We start from the raw sequence: 27,937 nt of genomic DNA on the forward strand, positions 1-27,937 counted from the left end.
GTTTGCACCATTCTCCTGCCTCAGCCTCCCGAGTAGCTGGGACTACAGGCGCCCGCCATCACGTCCAGCTAATTTTTTGTATTTTTGGTAGAGATGGTGTTTCACTGTGTTAGCCAGGATGGTCTCGATCTCCTGACCTCGTGATCCGCCCACCTCAGCCTCCCAAAGTGCTGGGATTACAGGCGTGAGCCACCACGCCCAGGCAATTCAGGGGTTTTAAGTGAAGGACAACTGAAATCACCTAGCCCACCCCTTGCGTGTTTAAGCATCAAGGAGCATTCATTGGTGATGATTTGAATGTCCTGGGACAGTGGTGGAGCTTCAAAAGGGGTCATTGTGAAGATAGAGAGCACAGCCGCAGGAGTCAGATCCGAGTTTGAGTTTCTAGCAGGTTTTGTGGGGGGCAAATTACCTAACCTGTCTGAGCCCGTTCATCCAGAAAATCCAGACAGTTTTACTGTCGTAGAGCTTTTGTGGGAATGAAGTGGGAGTGCATGGAAATGCTTGACGTAGCAGTGGGTATGCGACTGTCAAATGAGTGCCGTGTATTTCTATTAGTGTCATGAGCATAGCCATTAATAAGGAAGGCTCTTATTGGTTACTTATATAATTTGGATGAATCGTTGATCTGGTATATATATATATTGTAAACGCCTCTTCCTTCTATGTTGCCTTTCACTTTCATGAACTAAGTTTGGTTTGAGTTAGGCTACACATTATTAGTTTCTAACAATCTTTCGGGTTAGGGGTCCATAACCAAATAAACTCCTCCTCCATCTTCAATAAGTCACTTGATCTTTCCGATCCTCGGGATTTTTATCTGTAAAATGGGAGTCTGATACCAACCTCAAGGCGTTTTGAATATTAAAAGTATTAAGTGAGGAAATAGTGGAATTATTTTGTTAGCTGTAAATCTGTGTAAATGCATTTGTGACACCATTGACAAGCCTTTAAAGCTCTGTGATGCGTCTCGGTCCTTCCTTTTCACTTTGCCAGTTGCACATTCCCTGTCCTCCTTACATAGCCCTTTCTCCAGTTCAGTCCTCACCTCCTTGGATTTTTTTTTTTTTTTTTTTTGACGGAGTTTCGCTCTTGTTGCCCAGGCTGGAGTGCAATGGTGCAATCTCAGCTCACCACAACCTCCGCCTCCTGGGTTCAAGCAATTCTCCTGCCTCAGCCTCCTGAGTAGCATGCGCCACCATGCCTGGCTGTTTTTTTGTATCTTTACCAGAGACGGGGTTTCTCCATGTTGGTCAAGCTGGTCTGGAACTCCCAACCTCAGGTGATCTGCTCGCCTCAGCATCCCAAAGTGCTGGGATTACAGGCGTGAGCCCCCTTTTTAAGTCTCTTGCTTCAACCCTGCATCTCTATCTGCCTTCTGGACATCACGCCACCTAGGTGTTCAAATTCACCTCTGCCCCAAGCCTGACTACCTCCCAATTTCTCCCTAACCCATATTCGAGCCAAAACCCTGGAATGCTCGTTGATTCTTTTCCATTTCACATTCAGTAACTGTCCCGTAGATCCGTGAATCCTCTAGGACTTCAGCAGACTCTGATCCTTCATTTCTGTTTCAGCTTCCAGGCTGCTGGCCGCACAACCTCAGCCTTGAATTTCTGCTGCTGTTTCCTTTAGCTCTCTCTGGTTCTGTTTTTTGTTTCTTTGTTGTCTGTTTCAGTCAAGCTGTACCAAATTAATCTTAACAAATAATACTGGTGACATTATTTCTCTACCCAGAAACCTTGTAGGACTTCCTCTTATTTCTTGGGTCAGGGTCAAACTCCTTGGCTCCATTTTTAAAGCCCTGTATAAATTAGATGTTTTGTGTATTTTCTGGCTACTTTGTGGTGATGTTCTGCCCTCTTCCACCGCAGAGGAAGCACCATGTGGTCAGGGGCCGTGGCTGTCTGAGTCACCATTATATCCCCTGCACAGTGCCAGGCACATAATGGTACTTAACAAATGTTTGCTGAATATATTGAGCAGACAGATGGGTGTCCAAATTAGTTTCTTACCTACTTCCTGCCTTCTTATGCCCCTTTACGCCTGCTGGTTTGGTCAGTGTTCTGTGTTTCTGTCCCCAACACCGGCCTGTTATTATTTTCCCCTGAAATGCTGCAGCCCATCTTGGATACCCAAAGCAAATCAGAGTCCACCTTTGTGTTCTCACTGGGGTCTCACCACCTCCATGAAGTTTTCTTTGCATTCTGACTTCTGTGAACTTCTTTCTGCCTCATTAATGTTAGCATTCCTGTTTTATATTGTTCAGTTAAATCAATGTTTGCATGGAGTTTTTTTGGGGGGTGGGGAATAGGAAATAGATAGGGATCTGTGTGTAATTTCTTTGAGCTACGGACCGTATTATATTTCTTTTGTGCCCCTAGTGGTTTCTAAAGCCGGTTGACATTCAGTAAACTTACTGATTGAAGGGGTAAGTATTTGCTAACGACATACTCACCTTGTCTACTGGTATTCTTGAGGAATACATTGCAATTTTAGCAATCAAATTCTAGAGGAACTTATTATTGGAAGGAATTTATTTGTTGTTAATTTGGTAAATCTAAGTCAGGTACAAGAGGAAGAGAGCAAATTCAAGCATATGCCTTTATGCTCAGGCTCCAGAGTGAGTCAGGGCCTATGGAGACTCAGTCCAGGACTGAATAGCATGCCAGAAGAGGAAACAACGGCTTTTCCCTTTCCCTGGGCTTGTCCTTTTCATCTGGCAGATATTGATTATCTTCCTCTTATGTTTCTTATTGTGGTGGGAAAAGGTTACTTTATCATCTTTTGCACTAGCACCACTAATGACATTTGTAAAAGAAAGTAAGTTTCAGATGGATCAGATATATTTTTTTGTATGGTATTTGGTTGTTTTTTTGTTTTGTTTTGTTTTTGTCAATTAAATGGAGCTGCATTTGTACCGTAGATACAGGTTAGTCTCAAGTTAAATCCTGTTCTACTTGCATTGTTCCTGTGGAGATCAGTCAGACAGAATGAGTTACTCCAGTCTACACAGTGCTTGATGTTGTAGTATGATTCCAAATACATCATAGGGGTTTATTTCTGTTTGACGATGAATCCCATATTTCCAGACTTCCCAAAGATATTCTACATGTGAATGAAAATGAGAGAAAGGGGGGGGTTGAGCAGGAAAAATGCCATCAGGATATTGCGGAGCTGGGAATAAGAGGAACTGTGGCTGGGCATGGTGGCTCACGCGTGTAATCCTAGCACTTTGGGAGGCCGAGGTGGGTGGATCACGAGGTCAGGAGATTGAGACCATCCTGGCTAACACGGTGAAACCCCGTCTCTACTAACAAATACAAAAAATTAGCCGGGCATGGTGGCAGGCACCTGTAGTCCCAACTACTCAAGAGGCTGAGGCAGGAGAATGGCATGAACCCGGGAGGCGGAGCTTGCAGTGAGCCGAGATCATGCCACTGCACTCCAGCCTGGGCGACAGAGCAAGACTCTGTCTCCAAAAAAAAAAAAAAAAAAAAAAGAGGGACTGTATTGTGTAAAGCCTCAGGCTGTATAGTTGGAACCTTTACAAAATGAAATAGGGAATTTTTTTTTTTTACCCAGTCCGGTTAAGTAGTTGCTTTTTAATGCCTGATAAGTAAGTGGCTTGGTCTCTTAGTATAATCAGTATCTACTAAATGACACCAAATAATATGTGACACCCTTTCTCTCCGTAGAACAGCTCTTACTCAGTACAAAGCACCCATGCTGTCTTGGTGTTAATTAGCTCTGAAATCTGCTTTTTCTTTTAAAGTGTGTAAGCACCAACTATCATAATAAACACTGCAGGTTTTTATGAGCTGATGCAGTTTCTTTCCATCAGATTATTGGGGAACATATGGACAGTAATGAATCTTCAATTGTGGTAATCAGGCAAACTTCCCAAAATCCAGTAGAATATAGTTTGTGGAGCCTTCATTGGTGAAATTTAGTAATACAGATACATCGCCTGGAAGTTCGAGTTTGAAAATACAGGCTAAAGCAACAAAAAACCTGGTGGCTTTAGTATTCCCAAAGTGAATATAAATATGAGGTATTATTAAGTTGTTATTTGCATGCTCTATTCAGTCTTCAAAGTATCAAATTAAGGATCATCATCATGGTAGGTATAAGTACCGTTCACCCAATGTGGTTGGTTCTTTGCTTGCCCAGCACATGGTAGGACTGCACTTGCTAGTGTCCTTGTGGTCAAGTGAGACCTTGGGACTAGTTCTAGCCGGTGATGTCAGTGAAAGTGAGGTGTGTCACTTCTAGGTCCAAGCATTGAAATGCCAGTGTGAGCCAGGGAGCCTGCTGTCCCCTCTGCCTTGGTGATTGGCACAGGATGACTGCTCTGTCATCCTGGGACCTGAAGACATTGCCAAACTGTACTAGCTGGCCTCAGATGGACATGTAAAGTGAGAGAGAAATAAGCCATTGAAATTTTTGGATTGTTTGTTACTGCAGTATCGTCTAGCCCAGCAGTTATCAAACTTTTTGGTGTTAGGATTCCTTTACATTCTTAAATTATTCCTTACATTCTTAAGTTATTTGGTGTTAGGATTCCTTTACATTCTTAAGTTATTCCTTACATTCTTAAGTTATTTGGTGTTAGGATTCCTTTACATTCTTAAGTTATTACATTCTTAAGTTATTCTTAAGTTATTCCTTTACATTCTTAATGTTATCCTTTACATTCTTAAGTTATTAAGTTATTGAGGATCCCAAAGAGCTTTTGTTTATGTGAATTATAGCTATCGATATTTAGTCAGAAATTAAAACTGAGTAATTGCTAAAATATTGTTGTAAAACAAGACACAAATACAAATGTATTTCAGTAGAAGCACAAGGAAAACGTTTAAGGATTTAAAATGACTGTATTGGACAATAATGAGGTTATAGATACACAGACGTCACCGCAGATATAACCAATGATAGCACAGTCAAGGAACTGAGAGCTAATTGAGTTAATCTCAAAACTCTTGTATTTATTTAAACTCTTGTATTTATACCAACCTTAGAAATTTCTAGAAAACATAAGACATGTACACACATTCCATTAAACATCAGAACAATGATATTGTAACTAAAAGTTCTCTGAAAGATAATTTGGAAAAAAGAGATTTTACTCCAGTGAATACTTTGCAAACCGGGGAAACCCAGCCTCCAGTATAAAACAAAGGTGGATTCTAGAGAACAAAAGGAAAACTCAGGTTTTATAGCCAAAGTTCCTGCCTGGGTTCCCAGTCAGGTCCATTTGTGTAAATGAAGGATAGAAACTTGCTTAGTTCTGATTGGTTGATACAGGTGAGTCCTGATTGGCTGGGACAGAGGAGCTCGGATTGATTGAGGTGGGTGAGCTCCAAAGATAAAAAGATGTGGATTTTGGAAAACTCTGTGCGACCTCTAGTCAGCAAAAGGCCACCTGACTATTTTAAATTTAGGTATGTCAGGATCCATCTTGAAGGATTGCCTCTTTTGTTCCCAAGATCATCACATCCTGTAACCTCGAGATTCCACTGTACACTGAAGAAAGGATGAGAGTGGAAAAGGCAAATAACAGCTTTGTGTTATTAGAAAAATAGTTTTGACTTTTTTCTAATGGATCCCTGAAGGGGTCTCAGAGATTCCTGGGATGCCCCAGACCACACTTTGAGAACCACTGATCTAGCCTATCCTAACCAAATGCAATCGTGGTACAGACATATTATCCAGACATGTTTTAGCTTATTTTGCCTTAGCCTCCTGAGGCGCTGGAAGTACACCTGGCTAATTTTTTTAAATTTTTTTGTAGAGTCAGGATCTCGCTGTGTTGCTCAAGCTGGTCTTGAACTCCTGGCCTCAAGCAGTCCTCCCACCTTGGGATACCAAAGTGCTGGGATTACTGTACTGGTGTGAGCCGTTGCACCCAGCCCTGTTATTGATTTCTGACTTCATCCTCTTGTGGTAGGAGAAGATATTTTGTATGATGTCAGTCTTTAAAGTCTATTGAGACTTAATTTGGGGCCTAATATATAGTGTATCCAGAAAATATAACCAGGTGATTGAGATGATGAAAGATTATAGACTTAAAGTATGATACATTTCTTAATTTTTATTAACAGAATTTTAGGATAAGAATGTACCTTTAGGTATCATTCTTAATGATAATCTCATTGCTTTTTGAAATAACAGTATTTCTGTAAGAGTGAGAGGTTCTCATTTATGAAATATCGAACCAGTGACCTTAGCTATTCAGTTATAATGAAAGGACCAATCTAACCTTTTATTGAATGTGATATTTATTAAAAATGAAACATCTTATTTACATTACTTAATCAATAGCATATTAAGCCATTTATTAATAAGATTAAAGAATGTCTTGCAGAGTAGATATTCTACTCTCTTGTCATCTAGTTTAATTTTAATAACCAGGAAATAGCAGTCTAACTGAGAGTCAGTCAATCTGTCTAATCCAGTACTTGTAACTTTATGAGACACAAAAAAGGACAATTAAAATTTGCAGAAAGAAAATGATTTGTGACTGGGTGCAGTGGCTCACGCCTGTAATCCCAGCACTTTGGGAGGCCGAGGTGGGCGGATCACCTGAGGTCAGGAGTTCAAGACCAGCCTGGCCAACATGATGAAATCCCATCTCTATTAAAAATACAAACAATTAGCTGGGCATGGTGGCGTGCGCCTGTAGTCCCAGCTACTTGGGAGGCTGAGGCAGGACAATTACTTGAACCCAGGAGGCAGACGCTGCAGTGAGCCGAGATCACAGCACTGCACTCCAGCCTGGGTGGCAGAGTGAAACTCCATCTTAAAAAAAGAAAAAGAAAGAAAATGATTTGTAATGGCCGTGTGGGAAAAAAAAATAAGTCCCTTTTACATCATCACATAAGTAAACCTACCTGGAAAAGATTATTTTCCCATGATTTATGTTTGAAACACCAGGGTTTGGTATAGGTGGTATATTGATAAGTGTAGCAAGAAATGCATTTAAAGTTGGGAGGAAAACAAAACACTACAGCAAGAAGAAGAAAAAGGAGAAAATGCAGAGATGGAAATATGGAGGCCCACCTCTTCTAGAGAACCTTGTATTTTTATAGAAATAGAATATACATGCAGAAAAGTGGTCGTCATCTGAGTATACAGCACAATGTATTTTCACAAGCAGGACTGCTTCATGAATGAATGTTTCCGTTATCCATGCACCAGGGCGGTGCCCTCTGAATTGTTCCAGTTTCAGTACTCCTGTTGCCAAAAAGATACCACAACTGAATTGTGATGATGGTAATAACAAAAGTGGTTATGGTCCTAGTATGAGCTGGACATTGTTAAGCACTCATGCTTGTATTATCTCAATTACGCCTCACAAAGACTCAGAAAGAAGCACTATTGTCCACAGTTTGCAGGTGATGAAACAGAAAGGGGCTTAAAGGAGCTATAATTCCTAAGTTTTTGCTGTGTGTTGGGCACTGTGTGAAGCACTTCATAGTCACTGTCTGGTTTCATTCTCACACTGTCCTTGCAAGAGTTGTCATCCCCTTTTATGGAGGAGAAGACTAAATGCCAGAAATCTCACTTGCCATGGTCACAAAGCTTGGAAGTGACAGATCCTGCATCCAAACATGGGCTGTTTGACTGCCACACCTGCATTTTCAACTAGCAGAATGGAAGGCTGTGTTGCCCCAGAGCAAACCACATGGGCATGGCTGGAAGACAGGCAGCCAGCGCCTGTTTGGCAGTGCCGTCCCCGAAGTCTGCACCAAAGGGAAGATGGGAGAAAGAGATTTGCCGCGGAGTGGGGTCTCACCAATTCTTAGAGGCCAGGAGCTGCTCGTTCAGCAAGATCCTTGACCCTATTCTGACAGAGTAGTTATGGAACCTTCAAGGAGCTCCCACTTTAAAATGGCATGCAGCAGAGTTGCCTTTCTCCAAACCAGCGGGAAGCTCTCTGTGGCCTGCTTTAAAGGGCAAGCTGAATGGCTTGGGTCTAGCTAGTTTTTTTTCCCCCTCTGTCACCCAGGCTGGAGTGCAGTGGTGCAATCATAGCTCACTGCAACCTCAGCCTCCCCAGTCTCAGGTGATCCTCCCACCTCAGCCTTCCAGGTAGGACCACAGGCAAGCGCCTCCACGCCCAGGTAATTTTTGTATTTTTGGTAGATATGGGGTTTCGCCATGTTACCCAGTCTAGTCTTGAACCTGTGGGCTCAAGCAATCTGCCCACCTCTGCCTCCCAAAGTGCTAGGTCTACACGTGTCAACCACTGCGTCCAGCTTTGTTTCTTTTCTGGATAGCAGAATCCAGTAAAGTTAGAGCCAGAAGGCTCCTGGAGGTCACCCACGCCATCACCTACTCCTCAGATGAAGCTGGCCTGAGCCTGGTCTAGGGCTGAGGAGATGGGCTTGAGGGAGCAGAACCCGGGCCCCAGCACCGCTGCCCCCTCAGGCATGTGGGACCGATGGGCCAATGTCCTCTGCACGTCTTTCCAGTCACATTTATTGTCTTCCTCTTGGAGTCCTTCAGAATTCCTTGTTCAGAACCCCTGGTAAACTCGCACAAATACCCTGGCTTTCTAGCATCTGAATAACTTAATCCTGTAGAAAATATTTAGATTCTGGGCCAAAAATTATTACTAAAGTACAGTAAAATTGTATTTTTTTTGCTGGTGAAGAAGCTCATTAGTCCTGGGACTGAAAGATACTGAAATATTGTGGAAGTAACAGAGAATACAGTCATCTTTTTTTTTTTTTTTTTTTTGTAATTATGGTCCCAGGACTAACTTATGTCTCTGTGACCTCTTTCTTTGAGGATCTGTGTTCCAGGCCCTCATCCTAGAGGACTGTCAATCCTCACATCCCCTCCTGGCCCCTCTAGCATGTCAGTGACCCAGAAATGTGCTTCAGTTGTCAAAATGGTGGGGATACGTCCTCAAATCAAATGTTCTTTAACTGATATACCAAAGGGTAGAACTGCTGCCCATCCAGTACCACCCCTGATAGGCCAAAATAGCCTCTAGAATCAAACATAACACTTCCCAAAAGCAGACCTGCGGGGCCAGCCACATAGCCCGCTCAGTGTCCCAAGGCCTCTGAGGGGCCCTGTCTAGAGACCCTCTTGGTGGCTGTGAGGCAGGCCACAGTGAATGTGGGTTTGCCTCGTTGGCACCCGCCCCCCACTGTGGTTAAAGCACACCAGAGCCCGTCTGCCTTGTGCCACACCTTCAGATGTCCTGCATAGGAGAATTGGAGAGTTGATGCCTTTTGGTTTTTAGGGGGTCTGGGGGTTTTGGGGAGGGTTGGTTACTACAGGTTAGGGAAGCATTTCTGCCACTGAATGTGCTGCCTTCTGGAATTAGAGGTTGCATTCGAGTGCACGTGGGCCTTACAAGTTTGTCTTTGAATTTCAAGGATTCATGTTCGTTATGTCATTAAATTGATGTCATTTCTGTCTAATGGTATATAGCTTTTCTTTGCCTGAACCTGTTCTGTTTAGAGTGCCTTGGCATGATTTACTTCAAATAAGTTAAAGAGTTAGCACATCTCTGTGACATTTTTGTTTCAGCTCAGAGCACGCTGAGCCATTCCAGAGACCCAAACGTTCATTCATTGGATAGCAGCACTTCCCAGCAAAACCCAGTCCCTATTGATGTATGTAATTGATCACTTTATTAACTGACAAAAAGAAGCCTTGTTGAGGTGATAAACCGAACTTCATTACATCCTGTATGTCGAAAGCAAACACATTTGGACGTGGCTGATGGGTTCCCATTTCAAGGCTGATTCTGATAATGATAATGTTTAAGTAGCATTGATTGTTCTCTAATTGAATTTTTCTTTCTTTAGGCCTCTTCTGAAGAGCTGAAAGCTGCCTACCGGAGGCTCTGTATGCTCTACCATCCAGACAAGCACAGAGACCCAGAGCTCAAGTCACAGGCGGAACGACTGTTTAACCTTGTTCACCAGGCTTATGAAGGTCAGTGGAGGGCTGGGCTTTGTAGAAACATCCTGGTAACAGATATTCGATTTTTAGGAGGTGTGATTTGTAGAGGATAGAAAAAGAGAGTCCTTAGAGGTATATAAAACAGGTGGTTAGTTTAGTACTTTTCACTGACAGGGTCCTTTGAAAGAGTAGTATTTTGCTTTGGAAATCAATACGTGTCCAGTAAGTAGAAAATGAGAGACCAGGCGAAGTAATAGACAGAGTCTCAATTGCAAGGGAATACTCAAGTTTTAAATCGTTTACCAGTTTTCTTCTAAAGGGAACTCTTATAGGTAAAAGGCTGATCGTTACAGGGAAGGTTTCTTTCTTCTCTTTTTTGTTAGAAGATACAAGGACATTTTTTCATCCAAAAGTGATTTTATTGGTTCTGAAGCAGTTATCGGTTCTAATAAAAGAAAGAAAATGATGTTAAGAAGGCTTATAGGAAATAGAACCAAGTGATTCACATTTTTATACTTATGTCTTCTGTATGTCAGAAAGAACATTCTGTGATATATTTGCTTATAAAATATTAAAGTCACTACCAGATACAGAGCTTCTGTTTGGGATGGCAAAAAGTTCTGGAAATAGAGAGTGATGATGGTTACACAACATTGTAAATGTACTTAATGCTATTGAATTGTATACTTTAAAATGGTTAAAATGGTAAATATTATATGTATATTTTACCACCATTTTTAAAATTTAAATTTAAAAAAATGTTAAATCACTGTTATATACATCAACTACAATAAGTTATTTGTTCCAGAACCATCTGGTGATTTGGTCTAAGGAGCATAAATTAGATAATGTGTTTCTTTATAAAATCATAAAGTCATCTCACTGTATACATAATAGCTTGTAGTGTTTTTCACTTTATAGTTTTACCAAAAAGTTAGATTTTAATGGCCAGTGAAAATCAGGCTGCAGTGTGTGATAAATGTGTACAGTCGGTGTAGTGTCATTACCAGATTTAACTGTATTCAGATCATTTGCATGGCAGTTGTGAAGAGTAGCCTGTTCTTTGTATTGTATTCTGTTATCTAAATGGGTGCATTAATTTTACTGTTGTCTAAATTAGCCACATACTTTGCTTGTATTGTGTTGGAGATCTGGGGAAGAGTTAAAGAAAAACCCTACCAGTGCTAGTGAAAGTGCCACAACAGCAGACCTGGCCTCATGTTTAGCCTAAAGGGAGACTCAGGTAAAATAGTGAATGAATAATTCCTTATTAAATGCTGGAGAGGAACACAAGTTTGGCTCCTGTGTTTTCCAGGGGCCAGCATTTCTTCCTTTCCCGTTAGATTTGATTATGCATAGGATCATTTATGTGGTTTTTAAATTAGGCCTACAAATACATGGGAACTGTCAGGGGAGAAGAGACCCAAAGGTCTTGGCAGAAATTGGTGAAGCAGAGGGGGAAGAGAACGACCACTGGCCTTGCTGACATTTGAGTTCAGTTGGGATATCGTTCAGTTGGGATATCGTTCAGTTGGGATATCGTTTGAACAGCCCTCACCGTTAGCTGAGAAATCCTTTTCTGATGTATTTTGGGTGATGTGGCCAACAACATGGTAAGAGGTGTTTTTGTCTTTTAAAATTATTTACAAATAGAGAGGAGAAGTGCACAAAAGAAATGTAGCCTGTCTTTGGAGTTAACAGAACTCTATAGAGTAAATAACAAATCAGCTTTTTCTAGTATCTGAGCCTGTTTCTACTATTATAGCAAGCTTCTTTAGAAACTGGAACCCACTCTTTCAAGTCAGTGTACTTTTATACACCGTGGCAGAAATTTACCAAATTATTTTAAAAACAACGTTCATGTCCTTTCCCAATGCAGGAGCCAGTGCCGCTTCCTGCATGGTGCACCTTGTACACCTTGTAGCTGTACCTTCTAATCAAGAGTAACTTGGACACTGGAAAATCTGACTTTTCTCATTTGTAGCCGCCTTTAAACATATCCTACATTAGCTGGGTGCAGTGGCTCACACCTGTAATCCCAACACTTTCCAAGGCCAAGGCAAGAGAATCATTTGAGGCCAGGAATTCGAGATCAGCCTAGGCAACATAGTGAGACCCCATCTCTACAAAAAATAAATTAGCTGGGCATGGTGGCACACACCTGTAATCCCAGCTGCTTGGGAAGCTAGAGCAGGAGGATTAGTTAAGCCCAGGAATTCAAGGCTGCAGTGAGCTATGATCTTACCATTGCACTCCAGCCAGGACAACAGAGAAGGACCCTGTCTGTCAATAAGTCAATAAACAAATCCTAGGTTAAATCGAAAAAGCAGTTGGGAGGAAAGATGTATAGAAAATGAAAGGGGTCTCTAGGAAGATTGTGATCAGACAGGGAGAACAGGAGATGGGCTTACCTAATGATGTCAGTATTCTCAGGAAGGACTGAAGGTAAATTTTATATTTTATAAACATGTTTAATTTTTAATTTGCAGTGCTTAGTGACCCCCAAACCAGGGCCATCTATGATATATATGGGAAGAGAGGACTGGAAATGGAAGGATGGGAGGTAAGAGAAACTGTGCGTCTGGTGTTCCAGAAAAGTCATTAAACAGTTACAGAACATCTCCCCAAAACCCTGCAATCTGTAATAATGTCTTTGGGAATATTTGAAACCATTAGAGCCCCCTTCCTTGCCCTGTATTTTTGTTTTAGAGGTTGAGTTCTGGACTTGGCTTTGCCACTTTGTAACTCTGAACTTGGGCCAGCCACTCATCTGACTTGTCCTTCGTTCCCTAACCTGTCAAGTAAAACGGAAGAGGGATGGACCGGACCAGTAATTTTTAACCCAAGTGTGGGGCGGGAGCAAGCGGAGCAGGGGGTTGATGGGAGACGATTTCTTCAAGGGTGCAGTTCTGTCTCCATATACACTCCCTTCCACCCTCCACAGTTCTGTGCCTCTCTCTCCACCTCAGTTCTGAATAATTGCTGTGAGGAAATATTTCAGATGGGAGTATGTTATGCACGTGAGCAAAATGGAAGCAGAGTTGCTGGGGTTGCATTGCCTGTAATGACCCTTTCAATTCTCATGTATTATAATATTCAAGCTTTGTCAAATGTGATGAGTGAAACAAAATATATAGCAAATGTGTCGCCCTGGGCAGCCATGCTGTGGGAGAGCAGTCACTAAAATCCAGACAATTTGTTTGCTTTCACACTGCCACTGACTAGCAGTAGAGTCTTGGGCAAGTCATTGGGCTACTAGTGCTTCCATGTTACTATCTGAAAAATGAATATGAAGATTAATTGTGAAACCCTTAAGTTGCTACAGGGATATATAGGTATCATTAAAGAAACTTTGTTCTGACACAGGCAAAGTGGCTCACACCTGTAATCCTAACACTCTGGGGAGCCAGGCTGGGAGGATCACATGAGGCCAGGAGTTCAAGACCAGCCTGAGAAACATAGCAAGACCCTGTCTCTACAAAACATTTTTTAAAAAATTAGGCGGGCTTGGTGGCGCACACCTGTATTCCCAGCTATTCAGGAGGCTGAGATGGGAGAATCACTTGAGCACAGGAGGTTGAGGCTGCAGTGAGCTATGATCACGCCACTACACTCTAACATGGGCAACAGAGCAAGACCCTGTCTCACAAAAAAAGAAAGAAACTTGGTTCTGATGCCCAATAAATTTTGCTAGTCTGTTTAATAACATTGAATTGACCTTCATTGAGTTATATTTTCACCATCATGTAAGGTTACCCTTGAAGTTCCTTCAATTTTTTTTTTTTTTTTGAGACCGAGTTTTGCTCTCGTTGCCCAGGCTGGAGTGCAGTGGCGCAATCTTGGCTCACCGCAACAAGTGATTCTCCTGCCTCAGCCTTCCTGAGTAGCTGGGATTACAAGGCATGCGCCACCACACCCAGCTAATTTTGTATTTGTAGTAGAGACAGGGTTTCTCCATGTTGGTCAGGCTGGTCTCGAACTCCTGACCTCAGATGATCTGCCCACCTCAGCCTCCCAAAGTGCTGGGATTACAGGCATGAGCCACCACACCTGGCCAAAGTTCATTCAATGTTTAGTCTCAAGCATGCGTGCCTGTCTCTTCCAGTTCTGGCATCAAAGCCTTGTAAAGGCCTTCAGATGAGGAGTGGAAGAAAAGCAACAGAGGATCCTATTTCCTTTCCTGCCTTTCCACTACTGCTTCATATTGGTGGCTCATGGGCCATATTCCACTAATAGCCTTTTTTGGTGTGTGTGTGTGTGTTTGTGAGAGAGAGTGCGCACGTGCTCTGTCACCCAGGCTGCAGTGTGTTGGTGCCATCACGGCTCACTGCACCCTCGACCTCCCAGGCTCAAGTGAGTCTCCCACCTCAGCCTCCCAAGTAGCTGCAACTACAGGCACACACCACCATGCCTAGCTAATTTTTAAATTTTTTGTAGAGATGAGGTCTTTCTGTGTTGCCCAGGCTGGTCTCAAACTCCTAGCCTGAAGCTACCCTCCCACCTCAGCCTCCCAAAGTGCTGGGATGACAGATGTGAGCCACCGCGCCCAGCCTGTTGCCATTTTTTGATTGCCTCACACAGTGAATTCTAGTTGCTAACATTTCAATCCTGGGAGGTTCTGCATGATAATTCAGTCTTCTGTCTTTTCTTGAAACATCTGAAGATCTGGTAACAGTGGATCTGAGGAGCCCTTGCCCTTCAGATGGGGATGGGCTGTCCAATTTGTCCCAGTCCCCACCACTCCCCCTTGCGTTATGTCTGGCTCTTCTCATCTGCATGTCCTCCTGGCTCCAGTGGGCAGTTGGTATTTGGCCTCTGGCTTGATGGGAATATCAGTGCTTCCTGTCACATTGGTTCATTGCAGCTAGGTATTAAGCCAAATAACTTAGCATTTTCTCATCCAAAAAGGAAAGTAGAATTCTGTTGTATTTATTCAATTTCCTCCTCACTCTTTATACACTCCTTAAAGCTTCTTTGTTTTTTTAAGATGTGGGTTGGCTACAATTTTTCAAGTCAGCAATTGGAGTCACTGAAAAGCTGTAGGACTCCATTACGTATTCCCTCTTCAAAGACTAGGTTTTTAGTCCCCAGCAGCATCATCCCAATCAGTGGAGCACTGGGGTCTGCTGGTAAAATATTGTGTGGCTTCCTCTCATCAAACCAGATTATCTTCCCATTAGAAACAAAGCAAATCCACACACAAAATGGTGGTTATACAAATATGTAGGGCTGGGTGCAGTGGCTCACACCTGTAATTCCAGCACTTTCAAAGGCTGACACAGGAGGATCACTTGAGCTCAGGAGTTCAAGACCAGCTGGAGCAACACAGTGAGATCGCATCTCTACAAGTGATAAAAAATGAAAAAATTAACCAGGCATGGTGGCGAGTGCCTGTAATCCTACTTCTTGGGAGGCTGAGGTGGGAGGATCGCTTGAGCCTAAGGAGGTCAAGGTTTCAGTGAGCCATGATCACACCACTGCACTCCAGCCTGAGTGACAGTGAGACTGTGTCTCAAAAAATAAAAAATGAAATAAATAAATGAAAATAAAAATATGTGCACAGTCGTGGGTGGCAAGTGGTTAAACATTATTTTCGTATTTTTTTAGTAAACTAAGGAAGTCAGGTTCTCATAGATCAGAATTGGCTTTTTTTTTTTTTTCATGTGGATACTAAGCTTTTGCTCCAAGATAAAAATGCTTTCAAAGAAAACTAAATGAAGATACCTCCCCAGATATTTACTCGGAGATGTATTAGTGCTTAGCATCCAATAGGAAAATTGAGCCCATTATTCATAATACACAGAAAGTCTCATTGAACTCAAGCACATTCTATGAAGCTGGCATCAACATTCCTTCAAGGAATTCCTACAGCTGGATGGATTGTTCCATATGAGGATTCTCTCACTGCAATAATAGCTTTCACTCCAGGGAGGAAGCTGTATTCCCTTCATGCTGTTGCTGGTATTTTTAGACTGTTAAACTCTTCAGTTGCTGAAGGGTATCCATTTACCACATATTTATTAGGCTACCATATGGGTAGTCAGTGAAGGGTGAAGGGCATTGACTGTTGGTATCCTGAGTGTCTGAGACGCCTTTAATCCAAAGATCTCAAAGTACTCCACCAACTAGAAATCACTCCCCAACCCACTGGAGCTTCTTTAGAATGTACAAAATACTGGCCCAGTTGTCAGTCATTACGTAAATTTTCAGTCTTTTTTTTTTTTTTTGAGACAGAGTCTCACTTTGTCACCCAGGCTAGAGTGTAGTGGCGCGATCGTGGCTTACTGCAGTCTCGATCTCCCAGCTCAGGCCATCCTCCCACCTCAGCCTCCCAAGTAGCTGAGACTACAGGCATGCATCACCACGCCCCGCTAATTTTTTTATTTTTATTTTTTGAGACGGAGTCTTGCTCTGTTGCCCAGGCTGAGTGTAGTGGCGTGATCTTGGCTCACTGCAACCTCTGCTTCCGGGGTTCAAGTGATTCTCCTGCCTCAGCCTCCCGAGTAGCTGGAATTACAGGTGCGCACCACTATGCCTGGCTAATTTTTGTATTTTTGATAGAGACAGAGTTTCACCATGTTGGCCAAGCTGGTCTCGAACTCCTGACCTCAGATGATCCTCCTGCCTTGGCCTTGCAAAGTGCTGGGATTACAAATGTGAGCCACCGTGCCCAGCCCCCCACTTTTTTTTAAGGCTTCTAGAGACTGTTATTCTTTGGGAGGATTCCCAAGGAATGAGATGTAACCATTCCCAACTTATAAAACCAGCCATACTGTTTACTTCTTGAGGTTGGTTAGTGATGTTTGTGCAGATATCCACATTGAAAATGAAATTGGTCATTTTTTCAGAATGGCAAAAATCTAACCTTGAACTGTGAATACTTTGACAGGGTTGATTCTGGTAATGGCTGGCAACTGCCATGGAAACCACGTAACTCATCTCCTGCAGATGTCACTTTCAGATGTTAGATTACACCCAGAGTTGCATCCTTTGGCCCAGATCATCTGCAGTTTGGTTTTTGTCTGCAGTCCGTTACATTATTTATATTTTACTTTTCCCTGTCTCTGACATCGGTTTTATAGTATATGAGAAAGTCAGCCTGTATTAAAAGCAGTAATATGGTCAAGATCATGAAAAACTAGCAAAGGTTTAGAACTGTCACAGAGCGGAGAAGACTAAGGACACCTCGTGTCTAAATGCAACATGGAATCTTGGATTGGATCCTGGAACAGAAAAAGGATGTTCGTAGAAAATCTAGTGAAATCTGAACCCTAGGTTTAATTAGTAGAAATGTATTAATGTTGGTTTCTGAGATTTGAGAGCTCTTCCATGGTTATAAAAGGTGCTAACATTGGGGGAACCTGGGTGCAGGCTATACTAGAAATTTCTGTACTGTTGTTGTAGCATTTCCAAATCATTTTCTAAAATTATCCCAGAATAAAAAGTTTACTAGCTAGAACCAGATGACACTTTTCAAATGATGTCGCTTAACCCTCCTCATTTTATAGCAGGGAAACTGAAGCTTAGAAAGGTGACTTGCCTGAGGTCTCCCAGGAGGTTTGAGGTCCTGTCTGTCCTCCTTCCGTTATGCCACCTAGCTTTTGGATATCTCCTCATTCCTTTCATCAATAAAGTCAGTCTTCTTGGTGGTTATTTTTTTGTTGTAGAGATGGGGTCTCACTATGTTGCCCGGGTTGGTCTGGAACTCCTGGGCTGAGTCGGTTTTCTTTTCCTTTTTTTTTTTTTTGAGATGGAGTTTTGCTCTTTCACCCAGGCTGGAGTGAAGTGGCACGATCTCCGTTCACGGCAACCTCTGCCTCCTAGGTTCAAGCAATTCTCCTGCCTCATCCTCCCCAGTAGCTGGGATTATAGGCGCCCGCCACCACGCCCAGCAAAATTTTCTATTTTTAGTAGAGACAGGGTTTTGCCATGTTGGCCAGGCTGTTCTCAAACACCTGACCTCAGGTGAGCCCCTGTACCTGGCCGCTCAGTCAGTTTTCTGGTTAGCATAGGGATAGACCTAGTTGGTGAATGCTCCAGTGAACAGCAGTTGTATGGATTCATGAGCTGCATGTGATACACTCTGTCCATGAGAAACATTGAAAATGTCTGGTATTTATCAACTGTCATGCAGCTTTGGATGCTGTGTTCCCAGATGCCTCTGTCTGTAAGGGTTGCTGATAAGGAGAAGAGCGGCTCACAGCTGGCTTAGTCCTGTTCCCCTCTCTGGCATCATGTATTCTGTTTAAAGGAAGATATAAATAATCAAGGCTGGCAGAGGCCTGTGGGAGCTGAGAATGAAGTGCCCTGCCCTGCTAAGTGTCTTCACTGCTCCAGAAAGGCTGGCCATTTTGGCTTTGCTGTTAGCTCTGATTATGTACCAACTATTTGCAAAATTTGTGTAAAATATGACTAAAAATGGAATGATCTGCCACCTTTGGATTATTTGCCTTCGTAATTCATCACAGAATGTAACAGAGAGAAAGTAATTTTCAGCTGTTAGTTCAGTCTTCAAAGATGAAACAGCTAAAATTCCTGAAAATGAATCTTTTCCTGCTGCAGCCTTTGTGAAGCCTCACACTTTCCAGGCTTTGTTTTCTTTTTTCTCCTACAGGGTTTGAGTCCAGGATTTTAATTCTCAGCAGCTTGCAAACCTGTTTCTGAAAAAAATAGTAGTTTATGGGCATATTCATGGGCCTGCTTATGTCACTGATTAAAGTTATGGCAAATCAAACTTTCATTAAAATCTGCATTTTTTAAAACTAATATCCTGTTGAATAGAACACTCAATTATAAAATTTCTATCCAGGCCGGGTGCGGTGGCTCACACCTGTAATCCCAGCACTTTGGGAAGTCAAGGCAGGTGGATCACTTGAGGTCAGGAGTTCAAGACCAGCCTGGCCAACATGGTGAAATGTCATCTCTACTAAAGATAAAAAAACTGGCTGGGTATGGTGGCACGTGCCTGTAGTCCCAGCTACTCGGGAGGCTGAGGCAGGAGAATTGCTTGAACCCTGGAAGCGGAAGTTGCAGTGAGCTGAGATCGCATCGCTGCACTCCAGTCTGGGTGACAAAGCAAGACTCTGTCTCAAAAAAATAAAATATTAAAATAAAATAAAATATCGCTGGGCGCAGTGGCTCACGCCACTTTGGGAGGCCAAGACAGGCAGATCACGAGGTCAGGAGAACAAGACCATCCTGGCTAATACTGTGAAACCCAGTCTGTACTAAAAATACAAAAAAATTAGCCGGGCGTGGTGGCGGATGCCTGTAGTCCCAGCTACTCGGGAGACTGAGGCAGAAGAATGGCATGAACCCAGGAGGCGGAGCTTGCAGTGAGCTGAGATTGCGCCATTGCACTCCAGCCTGGATGACAGAGCGAGACTCCAGCTCAAAAAAAAAAAATGGCCAGGCGCAGTGGCTCACGCCTGTAATTCCAGCACTTTGGGAGGCCAAGGCAGGCGGATCATGAGGTCAGGAGATCAAGACCATCCTGGCTAATACGGTGAAACCCCGTCTCTATTAAAAAAAAATTAGCTGGGCGTGGTGTCGGATGCGTGTAGTCCCAGCTACTCAGGAGGCTAAGGCAGGAGAATGGTGTGAACCCGGGAGGCGGAGCTTGCAGTGAGCCAAGATCGCACCACTGCACTCCAGCCTGGGCAACAGAGCGAGACTCTGTCTCAAATAAATAAATAAATAAATAAATTGAGCAAGACTCTGTCTCAAATAAATAAATAAATCAAATCAAATCAAATCAAATCTCTTTATCCAGATTGGAACATCCTGCGTCCTCTGGGCTATGTAGAGGAACTGTCTGCATTCAGACAGCCTCACACTTAGACCTCCTTGTCCTTGGGATGGTCACCATCCACTGAGTCCAGAGAAACTGTGGCTCCACAGTCAGGTCCACTGAATTGGGCCGTAAAGTCATGAATAATTTTTAAAGTATTTTAAAGCATATTTTCTGGATCTTCAAACTTAATGGAATAGTTGATTACCTACATTTCCCTGAAGCTCTTTCATGTTTATTTTCTTTCGATGCAGGGAGGGGCTGACATGAGATTGAGAAGATAATGGAAACTTTGAAAAATTGTACCTTGCTTTTGTCTATGTCAGGACGGGTGGTATTGGCAAGTGAGAGTGCTGTAGATAGGTGACGCACCCTCGATGATTTTAAGCCTGGGCAGCGGGAACACGTTTTGTTCACGAAACAGAACCCAGAATGCCCTTGCGAGGTCACAGAGCAATCACTGTCATGCCACTTAGGACCTTTAGTTTGTTCTTGGATGATTTTAACAATCTTTTTATTTTAAAGCTTCCTTAAAAAGAACCACTTCCCCCTTTTTAGTAATTATTGATTTATATTGGGTTATTAGAGAAGAAAATGTTTTCACTATTTTTAATGTTTAAAGTAGTGGACAAGTTCCTAGGATTTTTTGGATGCGTTTTTGTATTTTTTTTTATTTGTTGAAAAATAAAATCAAGTTGCACAAAGCCTGTAATATCTTATTTATATTGAATGTGTGTATGTGTGTGTGCACGTGCATATGCACACATATGTAGGTACATAAGCATGCATAGAGAATTTTTAGGAAGAGATATAAAAAAATTGAGTGTGAGCCTGTGAGACGAGTGTGAGCCCATGAGAAGAGGGAATATGGGTAAGGGGAATCGCATACTTTTTATTTCCTATCCTTCCGTTCTATTGATTTTTTGCTATAAGCTTGTATTTTAAAAAATAATTTGGGCGGGCGGATCACGAGGTCAGGAGATCAAGACCATCCTGGCTAACACGGTGAAACCCCATCTCTACTAAAAAATACAAAAAAAAAATTAACCAGGCGTGGTGGCGCACGCCTGTTGTCCCAGCTACTTGGGAGGCTGAAGCAGGAGAATGGTGTGAACCAGGGAGGCGGAGCTTGCAGTGAGCTGAGATCGCACCACCGCACTCCAGCCTGGGCGACAGGGCAAGACTCCATCTCAAAAAAAAAAAAAAAAATTATTTTTTGAAACGTGAAATTTCCAAGGAAACTTTTTCTCACATCACACCTTTTTAGATAGTCTGTGAGCAGCAACTCAAGACTCCCCTGTGTTTCTCCCATGGATGGGCAGAACCTGCTTTCTTATACCCCTGCCCCCTCCCCCATCCATCTGATAACTTTGGTCGTGATAGAAAAAGAGTAGCCACTGTTTCTGTCCTGTTCCCACACTGTGTGTTTCTCACCGGTGCACACAATTTCACACCATAAACAGGACCCTTAGAAATCGTGCAGTGCGGTTGCCTCTTTCACGGTGGCCTTTCCACTTCTTTGAAATGTCAACTAGACAGTCTTCCTTTCATGATGAGCTAAGAAGGGCTGAACTGGAATTGGAATGCCTTCTTTTCTTTTCTTTTCTTTTCTTTTTTTTTTTTTTTTTTTTTTTGAGACGGAGTCTCGCTCTGTCGCCCAGGCTGGAGTGCAGTGGTGCAATCTCGGCTCACTGCAAGCTCCGCCTCCCGGGTTCACGCCATTCTCCTGCCTCAGCCTCCCGAGTAGCTGGGACTACAGGCGCCCGCCACCGCGCCCGGCTAATTTTTTGTATTTTTAGTAGAGATGGGGTTTCACCGTGGTCTCGATCTCCTGACCTCGTGATCCGCCCACCTCGGCCTCCCAAAGTGCTGGGATTACAGGCGTGAGCCACCGCGCCCGGCCTCTTTTCTTTTCTTTTCTTTTCTTTTCTTTTTTAAGACGGAGTTTCTTGCTCATGTTGCCCAGGCTGAAGTGCAATGGTGTGATCTTGGCTCACTGCAAACTCCGCCTGCCGAGTTCAAGTGATTCTGCTGCCTCAACCTCCCAAGTAGCTGGGATTACAGGCACCCGCCACCACGCCCAGCTAATGTTTTGTATTTTTAGTAGAGACAGGGTTTCACCATGTTGGCCAGGCTGATCTCAAACTCCTGACCTCGGGTGATCCACCCGCCTCGGCCTCCCAAAGTGCTGGGATTACAGGTGTAGGCCACTGCACCAGGCCTCGAATACCTTATTTTCTTTTTTCTTTTTCTTTTTTTTTTTAAGAGAGAGTCTTGCTCTGTTACCCAGGTTGGAGTGCAGTGGCATGATCTCAGCTCACTGCAACCTTCACCTCCTGGGTTCAAGCAATTTTCCTGCCTCAGCCTCCCAAGTAGCTGGGATTACAGGCACCTGCCACCACATCTGACTAATTTTTGTATTTTTAGTAGAGATGGCGTTTCGCCATATTGGCCAGGTTGGTCTTGAACTCCTGACCTGAGGTGACCCCCTCACCTCTGCCTCCCAAAGTGCTGGGATTACAGTCGTGAGCCACCGTGCCAGGCCGGAATACCTTATTTTCTCAGATTCGACATTACTCTGCGTCCCTGAGTTTAATGAGGTCTGCTGTGTGGTACCTGAGTATTGTTACGCCAGCCTATAACTGACAGCCCACATTCTAAGGTTCATATACTGTTATAAGAAGAAGAGTCCCATGATTCTGAAAACACTCAGACCCACCAGACGTGGTGGCTCGTGCCTGCAATCCCAGCACTTTGGGAGGCTGATGTGGGAGGATCCTTTGAGGCCAAGAGTTTGAGGCCAACCTGGGCAATATAGCAAGACCCCGTTTCTACAACAACAGAATAAAAACACCTAGACCTGACAGCTCGAGATCCTTGGTCCAAGAAGCTCAAAAGGAGTCTCTAGCGATTGTCTCACCACTAGGGAGAGCCAGCTTGCCTTCGTCTTGATATTTAACATTTGTTATCTGAGATTCATTAGGAAATTTACGCTATGAAATTTAAGGTAGGCCAGCGCAGTGGCTCAAGCCTGTAATCCCAGCACTTCCGGAGGCCGAGGTGGGTGGATCACGAGGTCAGGAGATTGAGACCATCCTGGGTAACATGGTGAAACCCCGTCTCTACTAAAAATACAAAAAAAAATTAGCCAGGGGTGGTGGTGGGCGCCTGTAGTCCCAGCTACACAGGAGGCTGAGGCAGGAGAATGGTGTTAACCCGGGAGGCGGAGCTTGCAGTGAGCTGAGATAATGCACTGCACTTCAGCTTGGGCGACAGAGCGAGGCTCCGTCTCAAAAAAAAAAGAAATTCATAAGGTGACATTTTCCTTGTAAGATTTCTGCAGCCTCAGAGATAAGTTGCTAAAATAAAGAATGTTTAAGTCACTCTGGAGAGCTGAGTGAAAACTCATTTCAACCTTGGGAAGGGCCAGGAGGGCAGTGAGCTCTCCCTCACCCAGGCCTGAGCCATCGGATGGTGGAACTCATGGTTTGGGGTCCTTCCTGAGGAAAGGCTGTGGCCAGACCCCAGGCAGCATGCACACACCAAAATCAATGACTGCAGCTCTTTGTGTACGTTTCCCTTACCTCCTGGGTCCTCAACTGTCTTCCCATCTTGATTCTGTGCATAGGTTGTGGAAAGGAGGAGAACCCCTGCTGAAATTCGAGAGGAGTTTGAGCGGCTGCAGAGAGAGAGAGAAGAGAGGAGGTTGCAGCAGCGAACCAATCCCAAGGTAAGCCAGGGGCCACGTTTCATGAGGACACTTCATGAAAAGGCCTCATAACTAGAAGCCAGGTGTGAAATAATGAGGTGCTGGTGGATTGTTAAAGTAAAAACATACAAGCTGGTGGGACAAAATTTAGCTTATATTATGTCAAAGTTGTATCTTTCTGGAAGACACCTCCCTGGTAGCCATCAGCCACACTGCTGCTCATCTCCAGGAGATGAAGGTTTTGTACCGTGTGGAGGGAAGACAAAACCAGTCGCCTGTTTTTTCCAGAAGTCTGGGAGTTTTGCCAAGCAGATATACAGGCTAGTTATTGAAGGCTGTTTCCTCCAACTGTGCTGCCAAGTCCTTGACACTGGAAATCAAAGGACAGAGGCAGGGCAGAGGACAGCCACCTAACCACCTAAGCATTGAGGCAGCAGAAGTCCTTGCTTACCCGTTAGGATACGGAGAGCCAAATAATGCAGAGGGCTCAGGGCATGTCCTCATGGCCTTGAGCAGAAGTCCCTGCTCACATCACCCCAGGGCATTGGTGCCGTGACAACCGGTCACTGGGTTGTTTGAGCAGCATCGGTATCCCAGATCACCGATGGAGTTTAAGTCCTTTAACTACTGAGTCAGAGTTACTTTTCAATGCTAAGTATGCTCTCTTTTTCCTTTCAGTTTGCTGGGGAGGTTGTTTTGCACGTGTGCCCCAGCTCTGTGGCAAGTAGGATAGCTTGGTCACTTTGAGATTCCAGTTGTACTGAACGGCTAATGAAACATGGCCCGGTGTACTGTTCAGCTGTGTTTAAAAAGAGGGCTCAGTGGCCAGACCCTATCACTGTGGCCAGGATGGCCTGGCAGAGAGCCTGTATTTGTCATGATAAGGAGCTGGGAGCTCCCCGGTCTTCCATCAGCCTCTTCTCCCATGATCTGTGTCAAATCATCAACATTGTTGGAAGGAGAGCAGAAGCCATACAAAGTTATAAGAAGCATTATTATTTTCTTTAAACCTTGTAAAGGAATAGAATAGGCCGGGTGCGGTGGCTCACTCCTATAATCCCAGCACTTTGGGAGGCAGAGGCGGGCAGATCACCTGAGGTCAGGAGTTCAAGACCAGCCTGGGTCTCGAACCCCATCTCTACTAAAAATACAAAAAAATTAGCCAGGCATGGTGGTGCATGGCCACCAGCCTCCCGAGTAATTTCAGCTACTTGGGAGGCTGAGACAGGAGAATAGCTTGAACCAGGGAGGCGGAGGTTGTGGTGAGCCAAGATCATGCCACTGCATTCCAGCCTGGACAACAGAGTGAGACTCTGTCTCAAAAAAAAAAAAAAAAAGAAAAGAAAAGAAAGAAAAAAAACAAATGCTGGCTTAAACTGGGATGCATAGTAAGATAAACCTCTGATGAAATACATTCCGGAAAGCAGTTTTTTTAAGACCCATACAGCATTGAAAGGACCATATATCCAGAACATGTCCGTCTCTTTGAATCCCACATTTCAAACTATATCTGACCAGATAAAATTATGGATGGGAATGAAGCTTGTGTATCACTCATTATCATGTGTAATCAATAAATGATTTAATTCTCTTGGGAAAAAAGTGTATATTTGAAAATGGTAACACCTCTGCTCCCATCTACTTACTCTCCCCCTCAACAGAAGTGCAGGGTTACCTTTGGGTCAGATGGAGGTAGAGAATCAAAACTCTGGGTGAACCGAGCCGGGGAGTTTAGGATAATTGGGAGAGTTGAAAATCTCCGAGGTGCCCTGAGCTGTGCTCATGGTTCCTGCTTGGATCTCCCAGCCAGGTGCCTGGAGGGAGGTCTGGCTTGGAAGGTCGGTATTGGCAGATGGAGGTGGGATGGGGGAGGTGGGGGTGCCTGGCAGGAGCAGGCTGTTCCTTTGGTGTTTTTGATGTTCTGGCTGGAGGTTTGTTGTGTTAGGAGCAGTGAAAGGGAAAGAGAACCTCACTATCATCCTGCATCCATGTCCCATGATCAAATCAGCCATCTGGGGGTGTGTGGCAGTTGCTTATTGGGCCTCTATGCAAATGTGTCTGCAAGCCATGTTTCTGTGGAATGAGGGAGCACAGCTGTGACCATCTCACACAGGCATGCAAGTGATTTTTAAAATGTCCTATACTTTGCTACTTCCATAAAACTGCTTCCAAATACATAAAACATTTTCTAATCAGAAATATTGAGTGATAACCAGATGTTGGCTGTCCAGCATTTTAAGGAGAGGATTTGAGGTATATCTTTCATTCCATTTCTGAGGGGTTTTTTTGCCTTTCAAGATGAGCAAACATCCTTGTCCTGAGAAGAAAGGGGTGATCTCCGCTTTAAGGAGACCATGGAGGGTGGGCGTGGTGGTGCATGCCTGTAATCCCAGCACTTTGGGAGGCCAAGGCAGGAGGATTGCTTGAGTTCGGAGTTTGAGACCAGCCTGTGCAACATAACAAGACCCCCATCTCTACAAAATATTTACAAATTAGCTGAGCACAGTGGCACATACCTGTAGTCCAGGCTACTTGGGAGGCAGACGAAGAAGGATTGCCCGAGCCCAGGAGTTCAAGGTTGCAGTGAGCCGTGATTGCACCACTGCGCTCCAGCTGGGCAACAGAGCAGGGTCCTGTCTTAAACAAAAACAGAAGGACACTTTTGATGAATTAGAGGTCAACCTGTCAGCTGGACCCTCCACAGAGGACCTCAGCTCAGAGGGCTTTGCAGGCTGTATCCCGTGCGTGATATTGCCGCCTGAAACGCGGGTGCATATTTCTCTGTGTTTTCATCAATAAGAGCAGATTAGGTAGGGATTTCCAGTAGATTGATGTATCTACCAAGCAAAAAGGCCTAGTGAGGAAAAGCCCAGGTTAGAAGGTACAGCTGCCAGCAGGAGGCAGGACACAGAGTGAGCCGTTTGACAGTGCTCCCTTTTCTCTTCTGTAAAATGAGGACGTCTGTCCTGACTACTGTGCCAAGTTGTGAAAAGATTGAAAACACATGAAATAGATGTTAATTTATTAGGGAAAGATAATCTTGCTATATAAATGCAAAGTGGTACTGGTACCAAAATGACGTTCAGAACTAAATGTGGTGGTGGTGTTTCATTCAACACTGAGGAGGAAATTCTTGGCTTGGTCAGGAATGGTGGGACCTGTGAGTTGGGATTTGTAAATGGCCCTTGAGGCCGGGCGCGGTGGCTCACGCTTGTAATCCCAGCACTTTGGGAGGCCGAGGCAGGTGGATTACAAGGTCAGGAGATCGAGACCATCCTGGCTAACACGGTGAAACCCTGTCTCTACTAAAAATACAAAAATTAGCCGGGCGTGGTGGCAGGCGCCTGTAATCCAAGCTGCTTGGGAGGCTGAAGCAGGAGAATCACTTGAACCTGGGAGGCGGGGGTTGCAGTGAGCCAAGATGGCGCCACTGCACTCCAGCCTGAGCGACAAGCTCAAGACTCCGTTTCTAAATAAATAAATAAAAATAATGTATCAAGAGCCTGGGCAACATGGTGAAATCCTATCTCTAAAAAAAAAAAAACAAAAAACAATTAACTGGGCATGGTGGCGTGCTCCTGTAGTCCCAGGTACTCGGGAGGCTGAGGCAGGAGGAATGCTTGAGCCCTGGAGGTGGAGGTTGCAGTAAGCCAGGATCGTGCCAGCCTGGCTCCAGCCTCCAAGATGTACTCCAGCCTGGGTGACAGAGAGAGACCCCATCTGAATAACATATCAAGGAAGGCATATAACCATAAAAATATTTTTAAATGCCAAAATGTTTCCATAAAGATGTAAGCGTGCATCACTTGATTATTTTTAAAGGATGTTGGGGTTGCCCTGGGTAATAACCGTAGCCAGCAAAGTCGCCCGTGGTTATGACTTCAGTCTGTTCTGCAGAAGTGATTCTGATGTCATGAAACTGCCTGGACTTGGCTGAGAGGATGATGGGGCAGAAGAAGGGTTGTTTAAGCCGTATGTTTGTTGTGCGTAGTGGCAGGAAGGGGCAATTTACCGTCTGCAGAAATGGGCTGCTGTTGCAATTGGAGAACGTGAGAAGTTGTCTTGTAAGGAGAAGAGGGACCAAAGCCTGGTTAATCAGGTCTGGGAAAGCGCTGTGATAATGAAACTGAAACCCTGGAGAAGAAGAGTGGTCTTGGCAATCAGGATAGAAGGCACAGAGGGATTCAAAGGTAAAACAGCTGTTTGTCTTGAAATGAGTATCCGTCGGAGGGCTGTTTCACCCCCTCATGTCAGCATAATCACTCACAAACAAGGTTTCAGAATTTAAGACTACTGTTTATATGGGGAGGACAGGCTCTGACTTCCATTTGAGATAAAGTGATTCTGTGGGAAGCGTCATGAGTGCCATGCTGGGTTCACCAGTTATAAAACAGGTGAATTTCACATTGCCTCGTATCACCTCTTTTGGTGGAATTTTCAGTTAGTAAAGAGTTCCTTTTGAGATTGCAGTTGACAGAAATTTCTTATGTTACCCTCATGGCCAGATAAAT

General features: G+C 43.9%; 1 protein-coding gene across 2 annotated transcripts in view; it reads left to right on the plus strand.

Moving 5' to 3' along the window:
• The window catches only part of DNAJC11 (DnaJ heat shock protein family (Hsp40) member C11), a 66,003-nt gene that overhangs the window by 11,112 nt on the left and 26,954 nt on the right, over positions 1 to 27,937 (plus strand). The window contains exons 2-4 of one of the 2 annotated variants that reach the window (XM_019010513.4): positions 9,831 to 9,960; positions 12,417 to 12,490; positions 23,346 to 23,447. In XM_019010513.4, coding sequence (XP_018866058.1) covers positions 9,831 to 9,960; positions 12,417 to 12,490; positions 23,346 to 23,447 — 306 coding nt within the window. Of the gene's footprint in view, positions 1 to 9,830; positions 9,961 to 12,416; positions 12,491 to 23,345; positions 23,448 to 27,937 lie in introns of those variants that run through there. The other variant, XM_055383413.2, reaches the window with a different exon arrangement.

This window comes from Gorilla gorilla, chromosome 1 (assembly GCF_029281585.2).
Source record: "Gorilla gorilla gorilla isolate KB3781 chromosome 1, NHGRI_mGorGor1-v2.1_pri, whole genome shotgun sequence".
In the NCBI taxonomy this organism is placed as follows: Eukaryota; Metazoa; Chordata; class Mammalia; order Primates; family Hominidae; genus Gorilla; species Gorilla gorilla.